At 43.7% G+C, this 23,518-nt stretch overlaps 1 protein-coding gene across 2 annotated transcripts in view; it reads left to right on the top strand.

Annotated features, from left to right (window-relative positions):
• The first annotated feature begins 1,542 nt into the window (after positions 1 to 1,542).
• Plekhm3 (pleckstrin homology domain containing M3) overlaps positions 1,543 to 23,518 on the top strand; it is a 165,030-nt gene continuing 143,054 nt past the window's right edge. The window contains exons 1-2 of one of the 2 annotated variants that reach the window (XM_052749689.1): positions 1,543 to 1,715; positions 21,924 to 22,771. In XM_052749689.1, the coding sequence (XP_052605649.1) occupies positions 22,162 to 22,771 (610 nt within the window). In that variant the 5' untranslated portion in view covers positions 1,543 to 1,715; positions 21,924 to 22,161. The remainder of the gene's footprint in view (positions 1,716 to 21,923; positions 22,772 to 23,518) is intronic. The other variant, XM_052749688.1, reaches the window with a different exon arrangement.

The following is a 23,518-nucleotide window of genomic DNA, read 5'->3' as shown; positions in this document are numbered from 1 at the left end:
AGACAGTGGCCCTGATGTGAACTATAGACTGATGATGTACCTGTGGAGGTTCACAGATGACAGCAGATGTCCTGTTGTGGTGTAGGATGCTCATAGGCAGGGAGGTTGTCCATACGCAGCGGTACGTGAGAACTCTTCCTCAACTCTCCCGTGGATCTAAAATGTCTCTAAAGACACAGTCTATTAAAAATAACGAGGGTGATGGTAGCAGAGAGCCTCTTGAATGGCCGCGTGAGTTTAACTCTTTTCAATTTAGAGGGACAAAATGTTCCCAGATGACAACTAGCCAGTGGCTTCTCGGATGAGGTTATTGTTGGCTCCCTGTGTAAGTGATAGGAAGCAAATTTAGTCATTTCGCAAACATGGACTTAAAAAGAAAAGAGAAATGTGTTTGAATTTGTTTTCTTCAATCTAAGGTTTTAGACTCTGATTTTGCTTTCAATAATGAAGTTCAAACACAAAGGATCCTGGAATCTTTTTTTTTCTCTTTTAACTAGGAAAAATCGTTACTGATTATGTTGTGCTTCATGTTTCAGTACCTTTAGTCTCCTGAGAACAGGCTATATTTTGGACATTAGTCCTAAATTTGAAAATTTAAAATACAATTACCATGTAGTACATATTATGTTTGGGAGCTATAACACATTTTTGTTTGTTTTGTTTCGTTTCTTCATTTCTTTTCTTTTTTCTCTTTCCTTCTTTCTTTTTCTTTTCTTTTTTCTTTTTGGATTTTCAAGATAAGGTTTCTCTGTGTACCTTCAACTGTCCTGGAATTCGCTCTGTAGATCTGCCTGCCTCTGCCTCCCAAGTGCTGAGATTAAAGGCGTGTGTCACCACTGCCTGACTTGCTTTTGCTTTTGCGACAGGGTGTGTCTCACTATGTAGCTCTGGTTGGTCTGGAACTCCCTGTGTAGACCAGGTTGATCTCCAACTCACAGAGGTCCACCTGCTTCTGCCCCCTGAGTGTCAGTGCTGGGATTAAAGGGGTGCACCACTACACCCAGCCCTTCCCTTATTGGTCTTAATTGGGAAAACGACTAAGAAGTATGCTGTGATGGAGAATTAAGGCTGGAAACAGGAAGATCCGTCCAACTGGAACAGCACGTCCTTGCAAAAGTGGCTGGTCACTGGGAGACTTCAGGAGAGGTGACAATCCGTCCTCCCCTTGGCCCCCCAGCAACGCCCTATCTGCTTCACTGAGAATCCACAGCCAGGTTAGAGACCTTCGCTCTCAACCACACCCTTTCAACCCGTGCACCTAACTAGAGATGAAAAGCACTTTGTTTCTACTTTTGGAAAGCATTATTTCTGAGAGATTCTCTTAACCATGGCAACTGCTGATAGCTGACCCTGTCCTGGTAGGATCCAAGTAACAACTTGAAATGCAAACACCCATTTCGGCGTTGGGAGGAGCATTGCGATAAAGGCTGTATGGGAAACAGATAAGGAGATCAGGCCCGGCCTGGCCGTCTGTTCCTCCCGCAGGAGGGGCCGGTCCTCGCGGGCCGGAACCCTGTGCGTCCGGGTCTGGCTGCCGGGCTGCCGCGGGGAAGCATTTGAGAGTGGGACCGCGAGAAGCCGCTTGTAAACAGAGCCGGGCCGGGATGGTCGGCGGCAGGAGCGGAGCCGCTGGCGGTGAGGAGGGCGGGCTGCCTGGGTCGGGGCCCTGCCGGGAGTCGGCTGCAGGCCGCGCGGGCGACCGGACCCAAGCCACGGTGAGCATCCGCCTCGCTGCGGCCTCGGGCGGGCGGGGCGCGGAGAGGGACGGGATGACACATCCCCGGAGCTGGCCGGGGTCGCGGGGATGCTCCCCACGCACTGCTCTCTCTTGTATTTCGCTCTTCATTTGTGGAGATAGCACTTCATTTGTGGGTGATGAGTGAGGGGATGGCATGACGCGCTGTTTATTTTTTGTGAATCAAGTAAACGCAAATTAGAAAGTAGTTGAATGAGGTGGTCCTGTTCCCTGCGTTTTTGTTTTTTTTTTTAAGGAACCCCTCCCCAGTAATCACAGAAACCAAACCCCATTCAAGCTTTTAGCCCCAGAGAAATGCGACGATTTTTCTGTCTGTTGACTCTGACCATTTTGAATGTATAGTAAACGACGCCACAGGACTGATGACAAATTGGTCTTGTACGAAAAGCTTACTAAGCTAAAATAAAAAAAAACAAGATAAGGAGTTCTGAGGCCCAACCCTTAAGCTGAAACAATTCTGCTGAGTTTGAATGACAAGTAGAGACTGGCCTATACAAATTGTTTGCTTTTTAATTTAACAGGTTAAGCAGATTGAACCATATTGTTGTTGTAAACGTATTTAGTTTTTCTTCTCTTTTATTTTATTTTTTTTTGATCCATGGAACTAGAGAGAAACATCTTGATTTTTCCTTAAAATATTAAATATTAAAATATTTTCAATAATCATGCTAAATTGTGGTATGCACTTATGCAGCATTATAGAATAGCACGCATTATAGGTGATTTGCTTAAAATAAAATACCAAGTAATGTTTGTTTCCTTTACTGCAAACAAATACCTTGGCAAAAATTAGGTCTTTAAAAGGTCAAGAGATATGTGAACATAATCTAACTTTTAGCTAGAAGTCAAAGATTAGGTTAAAAATTGACAAGAAGTGTGCAAATGTCATGCACCATGAAATAATATCAATGTCTGGTGTGTTTGTCTTTATAGTAAATAATATCACAATGCCATAGGTGTAGCAAGATCTTTAAAGCCACATTACCTCATCTTAAATTCTTGTTTGGCCATTTTATCATTGTGTCATCCTGGGAAGCTTACTCAATTTTTCTGTTTCCTAATCTGTAAAATGGGAATAATAACCACCTCATCAAAGATTTAATGAGGATTAAATATGTATGCTTTTTGAGACAGAGTCTCTCTGTGTAACCCTGTCTAGCCTGGAAATTAGTATGTAGACCAGGCTGGCCTCGAACTCACAGAGACCCACCTGCCTCTGCTGAGATGTACCACCATGTATGTCCTGTAGTATAACATAGTCAGGTAGTGATGTCTGTGTGCATAGATTCTGGGGATGAGCAACAATGTTTGGAAGTACAGTTTGACACCAGAGTCTTAGGTGTCAATGTATGTGCCACCACACCTGGCAAACTGATATTTTGGAAGTGCCTGGAACAGCCACTAGAATAGGTGTTTGATGACCGTATCAAGCATCATGTTTTGAAAAAGCATCATATTGAAAAGCAGATGTGTAATTATCAAGTGTTGGGGGAGGGATGGTAGAGGAAGTTCTTGTTGAATGGGTAGAGAGTTTTAGTTTTGCAAGATGAAAAGATCTGTGGAGATAATGGACTTCGTAGTAAGTACACTTAAGAATAGTTAGTGTGGTAAATTTCATGTTTTGACTATTTTACTACAATTAAGATGTTTCAGTACTAGAGGTCACAGCATTATAGACACAGAATTCTTTATTTACCACACAGCAGCCTTTACTGCTGGGAAAGTGCAGCACGTGGCACTTTGTTTGTTAGATTTGTGCACTGAAGATTTATCATCCATCATACAAACAAATTATAAAAATGGACACCTAAGACTCTGGGACAGTCATAGTTCCAAACTGTCCTTCTAACAGTGTTTTTTGCTCATCCCCAGAACCATGCATATAGAATATGACTACCTGACTATGTTATATTATATGACATGCATGAAAGTGGAATGGCGAGATCATCAAAGTGGGTCTCATCTAATCACAAGTGCCCCTAAAAGTGTAGAACTTTCTATTGCTGGGAAATCACATGAAGATGCAGCATACTGTAGCTGATTTAAAGATGGGTGATACCGTTGATCTGGAATTTAGGCAACCTTGAGGAATTTGGAAGGCTTAGAACTACCAAGAGTGGCCTCCTGGCCAACAACCAACACGAAGCTACAAAAACCTGGATTTTTGTCAACAATCCAGGCAAGTTTGAAACAGAATTTCTAGATAGGAGCTAAGCCCAGCTGAGCCAACACCTTAGTGACTGTGAGATAAGAAATATTGTTTAAAGCAATCCGGAGTATGAAAATTGGTTGTGTCATGATAGAAAAGTAATACAGAATCTAACAGAAAAAAGGACAAAAAAAATTAAGCAGAGTGTTATAGTGTGGATCTGGGATGTCCCCCAAAGGCCTGAGTGCTAAAACCTTAGTTCTTGTAGAAGCATTTTGAAAGTGTTGGGGCTTATGAGAGGTAGGAAGTCTTTGGGGGCATTGAGAGGATGCCAGCAAAGGGAGTTGTGGCCTCTGCATCCTCCCCATTCTGTCCTTTTGCTCAGTGCTCTGCCATGCACTCTGACCCTGATGCGCTGCCCGACCACAGTCCCAAATACAATGAGACCAGCTGATCGTAGACTGAAAGCTCCAAAGCTGTGAGTCAAATTAAACCCTTTGCAAGTTGGTTACTGTGGGAATTTCATTATGGTGATAGAAAGTTAAGGTACTGTCACAGGAATTAGAATTAAGTAGCTAATGTTTTAAATCGAGCTCTTTTTACCAATCAAAGAAATGAAAATAGAAGCAATAACAAGATAATACTTTTCCAGCTCTCAAATTACTATAGATTTCAAAGAGTGTAGAGTCTCACGTCAAGTAGTGTGTCATGGAGCAGACATTGTCAGATGCCACGAGAGGCAAACACTTAGTACAGCCTTTCCGAAAAGCACATGGACTGAATGTGTGAGAAGCCTCAGCAATGCGCCTCCCCTTTGACTTAGCAATTCCTGTTTTAGAAGTCCAAAGGAACTTATGAGAGTAGTTAAGTTCAACGCAATGCTGAATAGGCCTTTATGTAGAAAAGAAGTGGCAGTAGTCTTAAGTGCCCAGTAACAGGGGATCCGTCAGATTATGGGTCCATCAAAATATATGACAGAATGCAAATATTAGAGAGATATTAATGAAGAATTTTAATAGTGGAAAAGGTTCAGTCATGGCTAAGTGGGAGAAAGGCAGCAGAGAACTGTGTCTACAGTATGCTTTAACTAACTGTCTTCTCTTTTCCTCTCCCTCTTTCTCTCTTTGTTCTTTCTCATACAGTGCTTTCTCCCCATTAGAGGGTGAATAAGAGTTGCTTATTTTGCCTTTATTCTTTTTAAAACACTGACAATGTACTTGTACTTTTTTTAAATAACCACGAAGATCGATAAATGTTTCAATGTTGTCGACATTATGGAGAATACATTTTGAATCTAAAGCACTGTACAAACAATGTGAACAATAAAGTTCATAAATAATTTAGGTATATAGCAGAAAGTTAGTTTTTCAGAAAACAGTAGTATTGTAAAGATTGCATGGCATTTCTCGGTAGGGTAATTGGTTCAAACTTCTGTGGAAAGAAGGGTAAGTGTGATATTGAAGTATTAAAAAAGGCTTATGGATGACATTTTACTAAACACCCTGTTCCTTTGTTTCTTTTCCTTTCCTCCCATGTCACGATATAGCCTAGGTAGGCCTGGAACTTGTCATGTAGTCCAAGCTGGCTTTGAACTAGCAATCTTGTCTACAGCCAAACAAAACCATCCTGAATGCTCTTCATCTGAACTGAGCTAATTTGTGATCCTTCTGCCTCAGCTTCTGGAGTGTTGGAATTATAGGCACACATTGCTACACCTAGCTAAAAGCCCTTGTTTTCTTTAAGATGAATGGAGTTAGGTGTTGGGTTACACCCCCATTGATGTATAAACCAGGATATAAGGGATTGAGGAATATGTAATCATTTGACAGAATGGAAAAAGAAGAGCTTGTCATTAGGATGAAGAAAACCAATCTAGATGGAAGCCAGTACAAGGCTCGATGCAAGCATCCAAAGCTTGTGTGTATTGAATATTTGTCAGACAGTAGACTTTTCTGTGATCAGGTCATGCAATTACGTGTTCACCAGGCAGGCTGAGAGATTGATACTACTCTTCTAGTTTCAGCACGTCTGATTTTAACTTAGAAAAGATTAGTTATGTAGGCTAGGTTTTAGGCTGCTCCTTCTCTTTTCCCAGTGACTGGGCTTCTTCTGTTTCACAGCACCCTCTCCTACACCCTCAGAGCAGGACCAGAAATGTCTCACGGCACTGTGGCTCCTGGCCGCTTGCTGGCTTGCTTCCTGGGAAGTGTTTACTCCTTGGAAGAAAAGGACTATCTGGCAAGGAATTACTCTCTGCATTTTCATTTTTTCTTTCAGAACTGATTTGGTATGTGGTTCATAAGGAACCATACTGTGTTCCGGCTTCAAGTGCAAACCAAATAATTCAGAGGTCTTAGCAGCAAGTGTGACAGAAGTGGTTGCCAGTACCAAAGTCCACATACAATTTGCTCCTATCTCATTGGCTACTGTAGGTATAACTTACTTTCCTGCAGACTATGCAGTAAAAACTTGATTTGGTTGATGAGCGTCACTAATCTCGATGACAGATGAGTTATGGGCAAAAATCAAATGAAAATAGAGAGGCAGTTACTTATTTATTGTTTTTGTTTTGTTGAGATAGGGTCTCTCCGTGTAGTCCTGACTCTCCTAGAACTCTGTGTAGTACAGGCTGGTCTTGAACTCACAGAGATCCTCCTGTTTCTGCCTCCCATGTTCTGGGATTAAAGATGTGCACCTCCATGGCCAGCTGAGAGGCCATTTCATTAAAATGTCAAGAATACTTTTTTTTTTAAATGAACTTTTTGTTTGTTTGTACTTTGAGCATGGTTTATAACTGGATTCCCCAGTTATATGAGCCTTCATGAGAGAAGAAGTTTATTTATATCCAGCTATCTTGAGTAGAGTAACTAGTTTATAATTCAGTGCAAACTAAAGCTGCCTTGTTCTGTATTATCTAGTTTACTTGTAGGTAATTAGCTAATTGGGAAATGGGTAAATACACACATCACGGTGTGGTCTATAGGTGTGATAATAACCTTGAACAAGACACACACACTCCTTGACTTCATGAAGCTTACATTTTGTTAGGGGAGACAGAGAGGAGAACAGGCCCAGTTAAGGAGTATCTGACCTAATAATGGAGGCTGTCTGGATGCTATAGAGGAATAAATATAAGGACAGGTCTGAATGGGCCTGAGAAGTCGCTGAAAGTGATTCCTTAGCACAGACCTGGAGGCTGGATTCGATGTAGCCACTCTGGGGTGGGACACTTTGGGAGGAACAGTGCTGGTAAAGAGTTAAGGGTGGTGGTGGTGGAAAAGGGGCTTCCAGGCAAATAAAACAGGCAAGTTCTAATTTCTTTAAAATCTTTATGACCGGAGACAGAATGAGATTGTGGTAGGAGTCTAGAGGGAAATTTAAGAGCTAAGGGCTGGGAGGAAAGTGCCGTGGGTTATCCTGGGTACTGCTTATGCAGAAAGCAGCACGTTTTGATTTCTGAAAGCCCACATGGGTGGCAGTGTGGTGAATGGGTCAGGAGACTGCCTGGAAGATGGCTTGGTGGTGGAGAGACAGAGCAGTGGGTAGATTTGGCAGATACCGCAGAGGTAGAATTCACAGGACTTGCTAATTTGTGTTGGTCGTTGGTGAGTCAGCTAGAAATGCCCAAATGGATATTCGTCTTTATTAGGGGATGATGTCCTTTTCTCTGTAGCGAGTGTTTGGAGGACGCAGGCTGGAGGGTAAGATGAGGAGTTGGTTGTGCATTGTAGGAATCAGGGCATCTATGAAAAGCAGTTATAAATGCCATCTAGAGCTCAGGAGATTATTCTGTTCTCCATTTTCCACGTGGATGGTAGCTACAGCCATAGACGTGGAGAAGGTCATTCGGGAGGATGGAAGAGATGCTAGGTAAGAGGCCTGTGGGGTGTCTGTCACCTGAGCACTGGAACAGGAAGAGGACACCCCTGGACAAAGGAGAGAGGGCAGAGAGGGCTGTACCAATGAATTCACAAGGGTAGTGCAGAGTGGGTCTTTCTAGGTCATACTTCCGAATGTCCAGTCAGATTCACTGTAAGAAGGCTTCTAGATTTGGCCATTGAGAAACTGCCAGCAACCTTTGCGTGTAAAGTTTCACCTGGGGCAGAACCAGGCTGCTTCTTGTGGGAGAGTGAATGGGGCAGTAAAAAGTAGAGCCTGAAAGTGTAAGGATCAAAGGTTTTCCAGAAACTTAGATGCCAGACAAAGGAGGGAAATGTATCCTACATGTAGAGAAGCTTAGGAAGCGAAAGAGACCCTTGTTTATAGTTCTTGTTGGGGAGAGCTCTTTTTTGTTTTTATTTGAAAAAACTTGATATAGTTTTTTTTTTTATCATATTCTCACCTTTCCCCTAGCTCTCCCAGATCTTCCTCATCTCCCTACCTACCCAGCTTCATGTTCTATGCTCTCTCTTTATCTCAGAAACCCATACATCAGAAAACAAAAAACCTAATAAGATAAAAATAACAGGGCGGTGGTGGCGCACGCCTTTAATCCCAGCACTCGGGAGGCAGAGCCAGGCGGATCTCTGTGAGTTCGAGGCCAGCCTGGGCTACAGGGAGAGTTCCAGGAAAGGCACAAAGCTACACAGAGAAACCCTGTCTTGAAAAACCAAAAAAAAAAAAAAAAAAAAATTACAAACCAAACCAAAAAGTGAACAGATAACAACAAACTCGGAGTCATTCTATGTTAGCCAGCTAGTCCAGGTGGTGGGCCTGCCCTGGAGTGTGATTGAGAGGCTCAGGGACTCTCCATTGGAGAAAACAGATTTTCCCTTTCCCAGTAGGCATCAAGTACACATAGCTCTTTGGTTAGAGGTGAGACTTTGTATCCATTTCCCATTCTCTGTGCCTGTGTACATCATGTTCGCCTGTCACAGTCTCTGTGAGTCTGTATGTGCATCAGTCCTGTTGTGTCTGGAAACACTGTTTCCCTGGGGCCATCCACCACTTGGCTCTTACAGTCTTCTGCCTCCTCTTCCACAGATCCCTGAACCTGTTGGGGAGGGATTTGATGAAGACATCTTGACTAGGGATGATTGCTCCACAGTCTCTCACTCTCTTGCCCATTGGCCAGTTTTGAGACTCTGTGGTAATCCCAGTCTACTGCAGAAAGGTCCCTGCTGCAGGTTGAGTGATGCGCTCATCGGAATCTGTAAGGGTGTTCTTTACATTGCGCAGTGCGTGCACCACTGAACTCCTCCACTTCAAGGCCCCTGAAAAGCAGGAACAGAGCAGCTCCTGCTGCTACCTTTAACTCTGCTGAAGGCATGCTTGAGTGGATTAAGACTTTCTATCAGAGCTTCCTAAGCAGATCACTGTCACCACCCTTTCCCTAGTTGGTGTAAAGAAGATCAAAGAGAATGTGATAAACTTTTCCTTGGTAGCAGATACTCAGGGGCATCCTGTACGCTGCTTTGGGGATCATAAAGCATAACATTCTGGTGTTTGGTTTGCACTCCAAAGCTACCTTTGAAAGTATGACAGGGATCTTTATTTGCTCTATATTTTGATAAAGTAGCTGAAGTTCAGGTTCAAGAAGTTTGTCCCAGAGCACACTCCAGTAGCAGTTCGTAGAAAACTGAGACCCAGGTCTTCAATTCTGGATCTTGTAGTCCAAGTAGTACCCTTCACTGGAGGATTACGTGTGGTGTCTTTGTTTTGTTTTTGGTGAGTGGAAGTATTAAAATTGGCATAGTTTTAGTAGATTTGAAATAAGACTTAAAATAAGAATGTTATCAGTCAATTCTGTTGTTTTGTTTGAACTTTGTGTTTGCATAAAGGTAACTTGAAGTTAGCTTTACAAGGAGGCTGTTTATTTGACCATGCTCTAATAGTTAACATATGCTTGAATTATCTATAGTAGCATCCAGTTTGAAAATATTTCTTTCAATTCTTTTGGCAGAAACATTTGTTTGCAACTTCTTTTAAGCAAACATTTTCACAACTGTTTCTATTTATTGGCTGAATGAAAATGATTTGTTAGGGAAACAGTAAGAGGTTTGGGCTGTTGGGACTATGTAAACACTTCTAAAAGCACTTGTTCAAGTGAAGTCACAGTTATTGTTCCCTTACAGACAGTCCAAGGTCACACTGAGGATTGAGACTTAGCTCTTCAGTAGAGAACAACATTTTATTCTGTTTGTTCAGAGACTTCCCAGATACCATTTCCTTGGAGAATTTACAACAACACAGAAAGATTATAGAATTGATTTTTATTTACTTATTTTTGCAAATTAGGCATCAACTATTTCCCTAGGTAGAAGAATGATAGTTTTCAGGTAACTACCTGGGTCAAGGGATTAACAAATAAAACAATAAAAAATATTAGTTTCAATTGGTGTTTGACCCTGAAATTTGAAGCACCATGTACATGAAATGCTAGTGTATTATTTTAGGGTCATTAATTGGCTTTGACTTGCATAGGGGACTATGCATTTAGTGTTGATTTTACTCAGGCCATATTACCCATGACAACTTCATCTCTTTAAATTTCTATTTCCTTGTAAAGTGGTAGTAATAATGTTACCAGCTCCTAAATGACTTGTTGGGAGGATTCAACAACTTAGTACTCAGAAAGTATAAAGTAAATATTAGCTCTCATCTGTTATTTGTCATTTGTCTTAGATGTTATAAGAACTGTATTTTATTTTTAAGCCCATTTATTTGTTTAGCCCATCATTCCACCTTTAACATCAAGTCCACCCGTATTGAAAGAGACCTCTGCAAGACATCTGTAAAGGGTTCTGTACAGTGGTGGGCAGGACTCCTTGATGATGAAGGGCAGCTGTTTAAGTGTTAGCTCTCACAAACTTATCATCTCAATAACAGTTCGGATCAGTCAAATATCAGTCAGTCAGTTCCCTAGAATTTCTACATTGCACAGTTGGGATTTTTTATTTGTTTCTTGGGATCAGGTTTTGTGTAGTGTAGGCTGGCCTCAAATTTACTATGTATGTTGCAGAGTCTGGCCTTAAACTGCTGACCCTCCTGCATCACCATGCCCACCCTGCAGAATTGTTTTAGGACAACCCATTTCACATTAATGGTAATGGTTCATAATAAAATCAATTTAAGGGGCTAGAGAGACGGCTCAAAGGTTAGAAGCAGATCCTGCTCTTCCAGTTTAAGTTCCCAGTACCCATGTCAGGCAGCTCAGAACTGCCTGCAACTCTAGCTGCAAGGGATCTGATGACTCAGGCCACCCCAGCCACCTGCACTCGTGTGTGTGTGTGTGTGTGTGTGTGTGTGTGTGTGTGTGTGTGTGTGTGTGCGCGCGCGCACACACACACACACACACACACGTACGTTACAAACAAAAATACATCTTAAAAAGAGAAATGTAAGGCCACTTAGAGGGATGAAAAGATAGCCCCTACTGCTCTCAGGGTTTCGAAACTCCTCCTCTGCCCCAGTGACAGGCGGAGGATTTTCTGGCCTTCACAGTGTGCAAAGCTAGATTCTTTCTGTTGTTTGCCCTTATCTCTTCTTATCTTTGAAGTCTGAGAGGGTGTTTTGTCTGCTGGATTTGCTTCCTGACTAAAGTGCTCAGAGGCTGATTGGTAGCCAAGGTCAGTGTCATAGATTACGTCTAAAAGGAGAAAAGGGGGTTCATGGATGTGGCCTGCCACCATTGAATGTATCTGTCCTTTCAGGTAGCAGTGAGGCACCTTTTGCTTAGACCAGGTCTCTGGTCTAGAACTCCTGACGAAACATTAACAAAGACCCAGCCTCGCTTTTTTAGCACATTCAAATATAACAGAAAGAAGCAACAAAAAACAGTTAAGTACTTCTCATAACACCCTTTCTAAGCACCCTGAAGCTGATAGCTCGGAAACTTTTTCAAGTTCCTTCCTTCCTTCCTTCCTTCCTTCCTTCCTTCCTTCCTTCCTTCCTTCCTTCCTCCCTCCCTCCCTCCCTCCCTCCCTCCCTCCCTCCCTCCCTCCCTCCCTCTCTCTCTCTCTCTCTCTCTCTCTCTCTCTCTCTCTCTCTTTCTTTCTCTCTTCCTTTCTCTCTCTCTCTCTCTCTCTCTCTCTCTCTCTCTCTCTCTCTCTCTCTCTCTCTCTCTCTCTCTCTGAGACAGGGTTTCTCTATGAAACAGCTCCGGCTGTCCTGGAACTCACAGAGATCCACCTTCCTCTGCCTCTTGAGTGCTGGGAGTAAAGGTGTGCACCACCACTGCTCAGCTTCTAATTCTATTTTTGTTCATTTGTATATGTGTGTGTGTGTGTGTGTGTGTGTGTGTGTGTGTGTGTTTATATTTGTTTCTTTTGTCTTTGGTTTCTGTTAATCCTGAGATTTGCCAGAGAAAAACCAGCAGATCCACCATTTTGGCCACATTTACCAAGCTTTTTATTAAAATTTTGAATACCGACAAGATGGAATTTGGTCAGGATCACTCCTGGAAACTTTCCAGCTGAGTGGCCCCGAGACACTCGTTGTCAGGGCTTATGTGGACAAAACTCATGCTTTCCCATGAGGCTTTGCTGTTCTTTTCAACTCCCAGAATCCCAGGCAGTTACCTGGTCCTTGGGCAGGTGGGACTTACAGGTTAACTTAGGGTCTCACATTTCCTCCTGGAAGGATCTCCATGTACATATCATTGCCATTTGACCGTGATCTGTTCCTGGATATTAACCATACTTTGTGTTCTCATACATCACGTTTGTCTTTGTGTCTGTGTCCTGTACCACCCCCCTTGCCCCCCCTCCCCCACATGGTTCAGCCCTTCAAGGTTAGTTAGGTCTGTGTTTTATGCCTCCACATCGAACATGGTGCCTGAGTGCTTGATCACAGTTTCAGATTCTCTGGGAAAGTATACACCTGTACTCTGCGCCTCGCTTCTCAACTGTAAGGCAGATAGCAGGGTGCTGTTACAGAGGGTGGCCCGGAGGTCCTGTATCAGCCTAACTTGCTGGGTGTCCCGGTTGGGGAGACCGAGCTAGAACAAGAGCCTTCTCCTGGGGTCCCCAGTTGGTGTTGTGCTCACCGCCTTACTTGTCCGGCGGAACAAGCTGGGTGGCTCGGGGCTTGGCTTCAGCCTACTGATTTATGGTTCTGCCACCGTGGCACCGAAGAGCTTTACCGAGACTTGGAAGGTTGAGCTTGGGTGGCCCACAGGATTTGGTAATTAGACGGATTTCAGAACGTCTTTGTCTTCCCCAGGGGACCCTCAGCTGACAATAGATGAGTCATTTTGGTCTCTTTCATCATGGTTGAAACAGTCCCGTACTCCTTTGGCCTCTCTCTGTTGAGATCACTCTAAGTATTTATTAAAAGGCTCACCAAGCACTTTTTATAAACCATAGTATAAGCTGTGCATGTGGAAAATGAGTATTTTCAGTAAAACCATGTAATTTCCCCCACAGGTTAACTGAATGTTGAGGCATTATGAGAGAAAAAAAAATGAAAGATATTCCAGGTTATATTTGGAAATATCCCCAACCCCATTTGTGTTCAGAAAATTCCAAATAGTTCTATGAGCTGATGATAATCTTTAGACCCGAAGGCACTTCCCTAGCCCTTCTGGGGTATGATGCACACTGGGAGTTCAACACACTGCCTCTTGTTGTGTTTGTTGTTGCCATGTGTTACGCTTTCAACCCTCAGTGCCTGTGGTCCCTAGGTGCACCTTGCAGTGATTCCCTATTGTAGTCAGAGGCTGACTCCAGCAACGTGGGCTTTGGCTATGAGTGGGGCTGGAGGTTGGACCTAGGGCCTGGTGCATGCTGGGCAAGTGCTCTGCCACTGAGCTGTATCACTGGCTCAACTTTTGCTTGTAATTTGGAGTCAGGGTCTCGGTAACCAGTGTAGGCAGGCCTTGAATTCACTGGTTTCCTGCCTCAGCCTCTGTATAGCTAGGGCTACAGTCCTGCACCAGCAGGCTGGACTAACATGTCGTTTCTGTGACAGAAGTTGTCACTTTCCACTTGAGTCTCGGGACGAAGGTGACTGGAGTGATTCATTTGCTTGATCTGTAATCACTGTTCCCTAAGGTGGAGTCAAGGGGAGATAGGAAACATCCAGTCTGCTTTACAGAACTGAAACCCACCTGTCTGTTTTGTCTCTAAGAGCTGGGCACATTAGGATACTGGTGGTTTTATGAACATAGACTTTCTAGTTCAGTGGCTGACAGAGAGGGCAGTAATGATGCTGCCTTTGGTGGCAGAGCAGTCCGAAATTTGAAGTGTTGTGTGCTTATATTTAGCTGGATTTCTAAGAAAACAAACATCTTGGGACATCAGATGTTGCAAGATGGTGCAGGTGGAAAATAATAAGTGCAGAGATGAACTGAAAAGCATTTTTGATTGATTGTTGGAGGCATTTCAAAGGGGGCATCTCAGTGCTGGCATTAGAGAGGGCTTGGACTCCGAGTCACTGGATCAAATAAGATCAACCAGGTTACTGAGTGCGTGCGTGCGTGCGTGCGTGCGTGCGTGCATGTGGTGGGTCATCACAAACCATATTTCTATACAAGGTCTTAGTGAGGCCTTTGGTACCTGACACTTTCCATGTTTTGGTGGTGAGGAAGCTTCTCTGCTCAAGTAAAATTAAAAAACTTGGATCAACATGAGGTTTTAGAAAGTAAGTCATGTTTTACTAAAGTAAGCTTATATTCAAATATACTTTTGCCAGGAAAAACAAATGTACACATGCTGCTAAGATAAAATGTAAAAGTTTGAAAAAAATATGGTGTTTTAGAAAGTAAGTAAAATTTTACTGAAATACACTTACAAACAATTCAAATACCTTTTCCAGAAAACTATATATAGGTATATATATGTATGTACACACATAGACACATACATACATATGCAGATGTCAGGGCTTTGAAAATGTGCTGTTTGAGCTGGGTGTGGTGGCACATGCCTTTAATCCCAGCAATGGGGAGGCAGGGGCAAATGGATCTCTGTGAGTCTGAGGCCATCCTGGTCTACAGAGAGTGATTCCCAGTACAGCTGGGACTACACAGAGAAACCCTGTCTTGAAAAACAAAACCAAACACACAAACAATAAATAAATAAATAATAAAAAAGAAAGCCAAAACCAAAAAGGGGCTGTTTGTCCAGTTATTCCCCACCAAGTATTTACTGAGCCCACCAGATTCTAGCTGTGGTTTCAGGTTCAGTGAGCTCTCTACATGTAGAAGAGTGCAGACCGCATCTCCCAGGTCTGCTAGGTAGCTATGGGCCTCAGTCCAGGTACTTGATGTTACTGAGTCTCAGTTTCCTCACTTGAGGAGGAGTATTGTAGTACCCACAGTGTACACTGTGAGACTTAGAGACAACGTACCATGTGGTATAGCTAGTTTAAAATAGACTGATAAAGTATCCTTCTTATCGTCATCTGAAAAGAACACACAGTGGATGATGTAGGAGAGGTACCAGAGATACACACACCATTGCAGTTTAAAGAGAGAGATGATGTAGGAGAGGTACCAGAGATACACACACCATTGCAGTTTAAAGAGAGAGATGATGTAGGAGAGGTACCAGAGGTATACATACCGTTGCAGTTTAAAGAGAGAGATGATGTAGGAGAGGTACCAGAAGTATACATACCGTTGCAGTTTAAAGAGAGAGCCATTTAGGGATCAAGTGTGCAGAAGATGTGGCAGCCGAGTGGCACTTGAAGAGTCAGTAGAAATTTAATGAGTGGAAGCAGCAGAGGGTAGCTTAGTGATGATTACCAGCAAAGACTTGGAGTTTGAAAAGCATGACATTTAATCAGTCGTGTTTTTTTTCCAGAGCAAAAGAGGTGTATACAGTGCAAAATTGGAAAAGTAAACCAAGCCAAGGACACAAAAGGCTTGGAATGTCAGGTTAAAGGCTTACGGGAGCTTCACTGAAGGATTCGCTGCTGTTTCCCCACAGTCTACAACAGTGCCCAGTGCATAGTGGACATTCAGCTAACATTACAGATTAACAGCTGAGTGGGCTTTAGATACATTGAGTAGTTTTTCCTGCCATGAAGTAGGCCAGGTAGAAATTTCTTTCTTTCTTTCTTTCTTTTCTTTTTTGTTTTTTTGAGACAGGGTTTCTCTGTGCCTGTTCTGGATTTCACTCTGTAGACCAGGCTGGCCTTGAATTCACAGAGATCCGTCTGGCTCTGCCTCCCGAGTGTTGGGATTAAAGGCGTGCGCCACCACCGCCCAGCAAAATTTCTTACACTTAGCTGGGAACAGAGGACCAGAAGTCAGGTCTGAGTTTGAGATGAAGGCAGGAGTTTGAAATTGCAAGCATCTTAAATTGGTTATGTAGCTGTAGTCAGTGAAGATGACTCAGGTACCCTTATTTGATGAGGAGACCCAAAAGGCGGGGAGGACGATGTAGCTTGAGACTCAGTGAGTAGACAAAATCAGGAGATTGAAGATAGAGTGCCCAAGTGTATTAGTTACTTCCTCGTTGCTGTGACCAAATACCATTAAGTTACCATTGAGCAACACAAGGAAGGGAGGAAGGATTGTTTTGGTTTATCGTGTGAGAGTATCGTCCGTCCATCATGGTGGGGGAAGTCCTGTCAGCAGGAGCCTGAAAAGCCTGGTCACATTGCATTTTCAGTCAGGAAATAGAGATGAATTCTGGCATTCTCCTCACCTTCTGTGTTTAATTCTCTCTGGGACCCCTGCACAGAGGATGGTGCTGCCCTCATCATGGGTTCAACTTCCACCTCCCTGTAAATGCTGTCAGACTAAGCAAGAGCTGTGTCTCCTAAATTCAGTTGACAGTCAAGATCAACCAAACCAGGGCCTGGAGAGACAGACGCCTCCATGAGTAAAGGTGCTTACATGGTAGAAGAAGAGAACTGACTCCCGTAAGCTGTCCTCTGACCTCTCCACACACTGTAGAGGCTTGTGTGGCACCCGCATACATGCGTACACACGTACACACACACACACACACACACACACACACACACACACACACACACAATTTGGAAAGAATTGGTCACACCAGGAAAGTCTGGGCAAAGATGCCGTGAAAGACTGACTAACACCATCTAGGAGGATGTGGGCCTTGAAAAATGTAGCAGCTGTGTAAGGAGGCCGCTAGATGACTCTAGAAGTTCCATGGCAGGTGGCCTTGTGCCGGGTGGTAAGGAATAAGTAGCAGACCCCTTCTCCTTCCCTCTTCTTCCTCCTCTCCCTTCATCTTCCTTTTTATGCTCTACTTTGTAATATTCATTGGTATTTGCTTTTAGAGAATATATTCAGAGAGACAGTGATACCGAAACTGGATGTCCAGTCTTTTTTTTTTTTTTTTTTTTTTTTTTTTTGGTTTTTCGAGATGGGGTTTCTTTTGTGTAGCTTTGCACCTTTTCTGGAACTCACTCTGTAGTCCAGGCTGGCCTCGAACTCACAGAGATCCGCCTGCCTCTGCCTCCCAAGTGCTGGGATTAAAGGCGTGCGCCACCACCGCCTGGCTGGATGTCCAGTCTTGATTCCAATTGAATATGGGACAAAACCACCCTTTACTGTTCATTTTCTTTCACTGAGTTATGATATTTCATCTCTATCATTATGTCCCAGAATTTCTATGAGCATTTGCTACTATGTGGATACTTTGTGTGGTGGTAGTCTTTTCTTGGGGTCTGGATACAATGAGGCCATTTCATGTCCACTCCCAGCTCTAACACAGGGTTCCAGTGAGTTCCAAGCTGTGTGTCTCATCTGGAAGTCCCCAGGGCCCTGATCTGCTGCTGCATGTCTGTGCCTCATCAGCATATTTACATTGTGTTTGGGCTAGAGAACCATAAAAAGCATCATACTTTGTGGTTCAGAAAGGTCATTTTGCTGGTCAGGTTTTTCTTCTGGCTCCATTATATTGTGTAACTCAGAAAATTCCCCATGAGCTCCAACTTTAACCAAAATAGAGAGCATGTGAGAGCCCTGAGTACTGACCATCCTTGTGGTCACCTTGGCTCTCATTTAGAAAAAAGATGGGCAGAAACAGGTGATCTGAGGTGTCTCTGGCAGGGAATTTTTCTTCCCTGTCCAGCAGTTTCTGAAACTGCATGGTCCCAGATACTTTGAGCACTCATTACATTCTGACAAGTCACTTGGAGGAAGTTAGCACCATTGTCAGCCAGCTCAGGAGGTCAGGCATCTCTCTTTGTGACCTGCTTCCACCCCTGTATGGGAGGACTGCTGTAGTCAGCCTGTTAATTACCTTGCCTGATGAGCATGTAAACAGGAGATTTCCTTGTTAGAAAATAACAATACACTGGTTCTCCAGCCTGTTACATCTTGATACGTGCTTGGGATTCTTTGGTTTGAGCTCTTGAGTACCACATTGACGCATGGACCTCAAGTTTTCTTCCTGTATTAAATGGAAAAAAATACTTCCTTTTACAGAAAGGATATTTTGTAATTGGGGCTAGAGAGATGTCTCAGTTGTTGAGAGTACTTGCTGGTCTTCCAGAAGCCTGGGCTTTGGTTCCCAGCACCCACATGGCAGCTTACAACCATCTGTAACTCCAGTTCCAGGGTATCCAATGCCCTCTTCTGGCCTCCTTAGGTATCAGATATCCATGTGGTGCACATATAGATAAAACACTCATATATATGAGAATTAAAAAGCCGGGCGGTGGTGGCACATGCCTTTAATCCCAGCACTTGGGAGGCAGAGACAGGCAGATCTCTGTGAGTTTGAGGCCAGCCTGGTCTACAGAGCGAGTTCCAGGACAGGCTCCAAAGCTATACAGAGAGACCCTGTCTTGAAAAAACAAACATACAAAACCAAAGAACAACAACAAAAAAAGTCCTATAAATCAGTGGGTCTGAAAAAGAAAAATAGTATTAAGTAGTTGATTTTGGTTTCTGACTTTGCCTGCGTTGAACTGATGAGTCTTTCCAGGGAGAAATCAGGAGCCCGTGGTTGATGAAGGGGTGAGGTCCGATGGAAGCTCCATAATTGTATGGCAGTGTGTATTGTTAAAGGCATGCTGGAACAGCCACCTCGTGAATGGGCGCCATGCAAAGCAGTTTGATACCAGCAAGTTTATTGGCTCCAGGTAGCTGAGTAAGGCACCCAGAGGTTAAATGGTTTGCCGCAGGCCACCCAGCAAGTGTGTGGTTGAGCCAGATTTAGAACACTGTTCTAATTAGCTCTTGACTTCCAGCTTTGTGCTCAGGCTTACCACTCTGTCCCCACACGTTGGAGTTCACTTGTCAGAGGAAGGAACACTTCATATGTTGACCTGTCTGCATATGTTACTGTTATTATTATTATTAGTTAATTCACAACCAAATGAGGCAACCTAGAAGACAGTGAAGTATACTCAGACAGTAGAGTACAAGGAAAGATAAAATTCCAAAAAAAAAGTAACTGTAGAAAAGGGATTCCCCAAAAGATGATGATGTAGTGATGGTACGGGAGGGTAAAGGTGCTGCGCTGGCCATCAAGTTCCTCGGAGCTTACAGTGGAATTTGAGAGATCATCTGGTCACTGTAGCACAAGGAAACCAAGGGTGTGGTGAGAGCCTGCGTCTATGTGAAGAGTTCTCAGCTTTGGCAGAAGTGGGGAGGAGTGAAATGGTAGGCAGTGTGGGTGAGGTGGGGATGTTCAACATGGATCTGTGTGTGTGTGTGTGTGTGTGTGTGTGTGTGTGTGTGTGTGTGTGTGTGTGAGAGAGAGAGAGAGAGAGAGAGAGAGAGAGAGTGTTAGTTTAATGTGCTTGAGCCAAAGGAACATAAGTCCCTGGGTTCCTAGAGCTTGTTTTAGTGGGGAGAAGAAACCCTAGCATTAAATCAGTAAGGAAATGATAATATTAAAATACGGCACATGCTTAAAGAGAAGGGTGATAAGGTTTATGCAGACGTGTAGGCCCTGGTGATGGTACGTTCTTCTGACAGGACATGAGAAAAGTGACTCTTCGGTTTGGTGTTCTTCTTCCTCAGGACATACAGCTCTAGTCTAACCCTGAAGAAAACATCAAAGCAAACACATAGAAAGCCCACATAAAGGAGCTGGTAGATGGCTCAGTCGGCAAAGCACATGCTGTGCAAGACGTGGACCTGAGTTGGGATCCCTGGCATCTACTGGCATGATTTAAAGAGTGCACTTTCATCGTTTGTAAAGCTCTACATTTGTTCCTTAGTAAAACACACACACACACACACACACACACACACACACACACACACACACACACACACACACATACTCATGCATGCATGCCACCTCCACTGGGTTTGAAATGGTAGGTAAGAAAAAGAATACTGGTAATCTTAGGAGATTAATTTAATGATCTATATGATGATATTTCTTCTATAAAATGGGAGTCTTGTACTTTATGTTGATTTAATATATTAATTTTTCTTAGTCTCTGGTATGCAAGATGAAATTGGAAAAAATCCCATTTCACATTTCAGAATTACTAAAACTCATTGCATAATTCAAGAGTTCAAGAGACTGAAGCTTAACTGGAGACTCAGAAAGGACAAACAAATCCAAACCCTCTTTGCATCTGGAAACATTGGGGAAATTGTATGACGTTCTAACACAATAAATACTAAAACACAGAGCAGAGACAAGTCCATAGTCACCACCTCTGTATAAGGGAACTGACCACAGTTGCCATGGTCTTTATATGGCGTTGATGTATCTGAAGGAAAGACTTGGGTCCGGGGATAGGGTTCAGTTGGTAGAGTGCTTGCCTGGCACGCTTTAACCCCGTGTTTGACCTCCAGCATCCCCTGAAATCAAATGTGGTAGGGAACACCTAAAGCCCCAGAGCTTGGGAGCTGGAGGCTGGGGAATCAGGAGTCAGGATCACTTCCAGTTTTGAGGTGGAGTTGAGGTCAGCGTGGTAAGTAAACAGATAAAGTTTGTATATACGAGTTTAATTTACGTATATTAAGCAATATAGTTTGGTGCTGCTGATTTAAATAGACTTGTTTAATGACCTAAGAGCTAACAATTAATTGATTAGTCATAGCTTTTGGAAAAAAACCATGTCTCTCTAACTTTTCAGCAATGTATAATGGTATTAATTGATAGTTTTACCTACTTATAAGCAGTAAAGAAAAAATATGTTGCCTAATTTTATCTGTTCCTTTGGTAAAGATGTATAGGTGTATGTATGTGACTTCTGGGCACTTGAATTGCAGCCAGTGTGCCCGAGGAAATGAGATTTACTGAACTTAAATAGCTATATATAGTCTTTGTCTACTCTATTGGATTGTATCATAATTAAGGTCTATTCTAATTATACCCAACCTTGGAAGTCCAGCACTTCTCCTGTATCATTCTTTCTTCTCAGGTCAAGCTATGAGATTTGGTACCTCAGGTCCCAAGAGATGAAATGATGAACTAAAGCCTGCCATGTGGGCCATAATTTTGCCATAGGCTTGCTCAGCTTCCAACTCTGTCATGGACTCATAAACCCTTGACCTTTAATCTCAGGCTAGACCTGTACTCTGAGGCCAATCTGGAAGCCAGGGAGTTTGGCACTTGAAACCTTTTTCCAGGAAAACTGGAGAATTCTGAGAACCAGAGTCATCCATCATTGGGCTTTATAACCCAAGGAAGCACAAGCATAGTGATTTTAACATTCCGGTTTGGTCAAAGGACAGCCTCCCACCCACTTCTCCTGTACCTTCTTACCCAACAGACCATGAGTGATTTTCGGTGTTGTGAAAGCATTTGTGACTTTTAGACTGATTGCAATACAGCCCAGCCACAGAATCCCTCGTGTCTCTTGCTTACTATTTTTGGTCAACAGATCAGAGGTTTTGCGAGGGCAGTCTCTTTACAACTGCTCTCAAAGACCTCTCTGTGTGAATAAAAGTGGTTGGCCTTGTTTCCCACTATCAAGGAGCTCTACCCTGCCCTGCTTAAGTTCCCATACAAAGTAAGGAGTTGTGTGTGTTCCTGACAAAGAAAGTTTGTATGTTGTCGTACCCCTGTGTGCATGGCTGACATAGAAGAGGTATAGAAATGGGGAAGTGATCAGACAGACTTGTGTACTTCAGAATACAGTGAACTGTGTGCCAATGTTATCTTGTTTGTTTTCGTCCAGGAAATCCAGGATTGGTGCGGCATTGCTCTGACAAATGCTGCCCTGCTGTCTTCACAGAGGTCTCCAAGAGTAAGCTCCCCATGTGTCTGTGCCTGGCCTCCTCTGGGCAGCCAGATGAAGGGTACTTCCACTGGTTCCCACGGCTGCACTGCTGAACCACTGCTCTGTGTTGGCTGAGTGTTCGTGACAGCCTCTCCTGAAGTAGTTTAGGAGGCTTAGACCGCTTGAACCCTGTGTCATGGAAGCTTTGGAAGTGGATGACATCAGCCCTGCCTTAGAGGTGACTGAGGACTTCTTTAGCACTTTTGATAGTAAGCTGGAAAAGGCCGTGCAGCAAACAGAGGTGTACGGGATCCAGGAAGTCCCTGAGCTGGTGGGGCACGAGGTACTCAGTAACATAACAGACAATGGTGCTTTGAGAAGTGTCGCCTCCCTGGGCAAGGGGACCATGATTTGGGACCACTGTAAGAGCAGGCTCCTAGAAACCAAAGCTCAAAATGTCTTCCCTGCCAAAGAACAGCTTCTGGTCCAGAGAGGGACAGCCCCAGATAACCTCTCCTGGATGGAGCAAAAGGAAGCGTCAACCTTCAACTTTTTCAACATCTGTCAGCGTCGGAGGGACAGACCTCGCTCTGTGAATGACTTATTGGATGAGACCACCACTTTCAAGCCAGGACATGCCCGGTCCAGGTCCGACATCACCCACGTAGACTGGCGGCTGCTCCTCAGCACCATGCCTTCTCAGCAGCAGCAGCAGCAGCAGCTAGCCCTTCAAGGCCCTCACTTTGCCAGGCCATCTTTCCTGTTGCCTTCGCCCAGTAAGGTTGAAGACGCCCAAGGAAATACAGGTATGTTCATAGCCGATTTAGTGAACAGCTGTTCACGTCTCCTTTGTCTCCCTTACATCTGCGGACTCTCCAGTATCCACACCTGCCTTCTCTCTGTCCCAAGCTTCGTTCTTTGCTTCAAATCAGCTATCTTTTTATCTTCTGAAGAGGTACTTAGGGAAATTATGACTCTGGTTAAGTCTCTCTTCCTAATCGTCTGCGTTAGAATATTCTTACATCACATGTATATTTTCCTCTGAACACTCTGTGGTACTGCTCATTCATATCAGATGTTTATTGGGTCACACTCTGGACTTTCTTAACCTTACTCCCTGGTGGGTTTAAGATGTGTGGAGACACTCTGTCCTACAAAACTTTTCATCAGTGAAGATTCAGGAAATTACCCAGAATGCGAGACAGTAGATGGCCACTGAAATGTGTGTGTGTCAGTGATGCTAAGAGGACAGAAGAAGCGGAGGGCACCGTGAGCTGGGCTGCTCCAAAAGAGCTTGCAGGGGACGTGAAATGAAGGACATGGAATTCAGAAACAGTTATGGAAGATGGCAGTCAGAATCGTAGTCTGAGCACAGGTGAGGAAGGGCAGAGTGTAGCCCAATTGTACAGCAAGGCCGTGGGTTCAATACCCAGCCCCGTAGGCTGGGGGGAAAGGAAATGAAATGCAGTGGAGAGGAAGCAGACCTTGTGGGTAGAGGAAAGAGCCAGTGACTGTCAGAAAGATGATTAAAGTCTCGTGGTACAGGGCCTTTC

The sequence above is a fragment of the Peromyscus californicus genome, unplaced genomic scaffold (assembly GCF_007827085.1).
Source record: "Peromyscus californicus insignis strain IS unplaced genomic scaffold, ASM782708v3 Scaffold_21__1_contigs__length_65335640, whole genome shotgun sequence".
In the NCBI taxonomy this organism is placed as follows: domain Eukaryota; kingdom Metazoa; phylum Chordata; class Mammalia; order Rodentia; family Cricetidae; genus Peromyscus; species Peromyscus californicus.
Note: the sequence above shows the minus strand (reverse complement) of the source record. Positions and strands in the feature narration are given on the sequence as shown.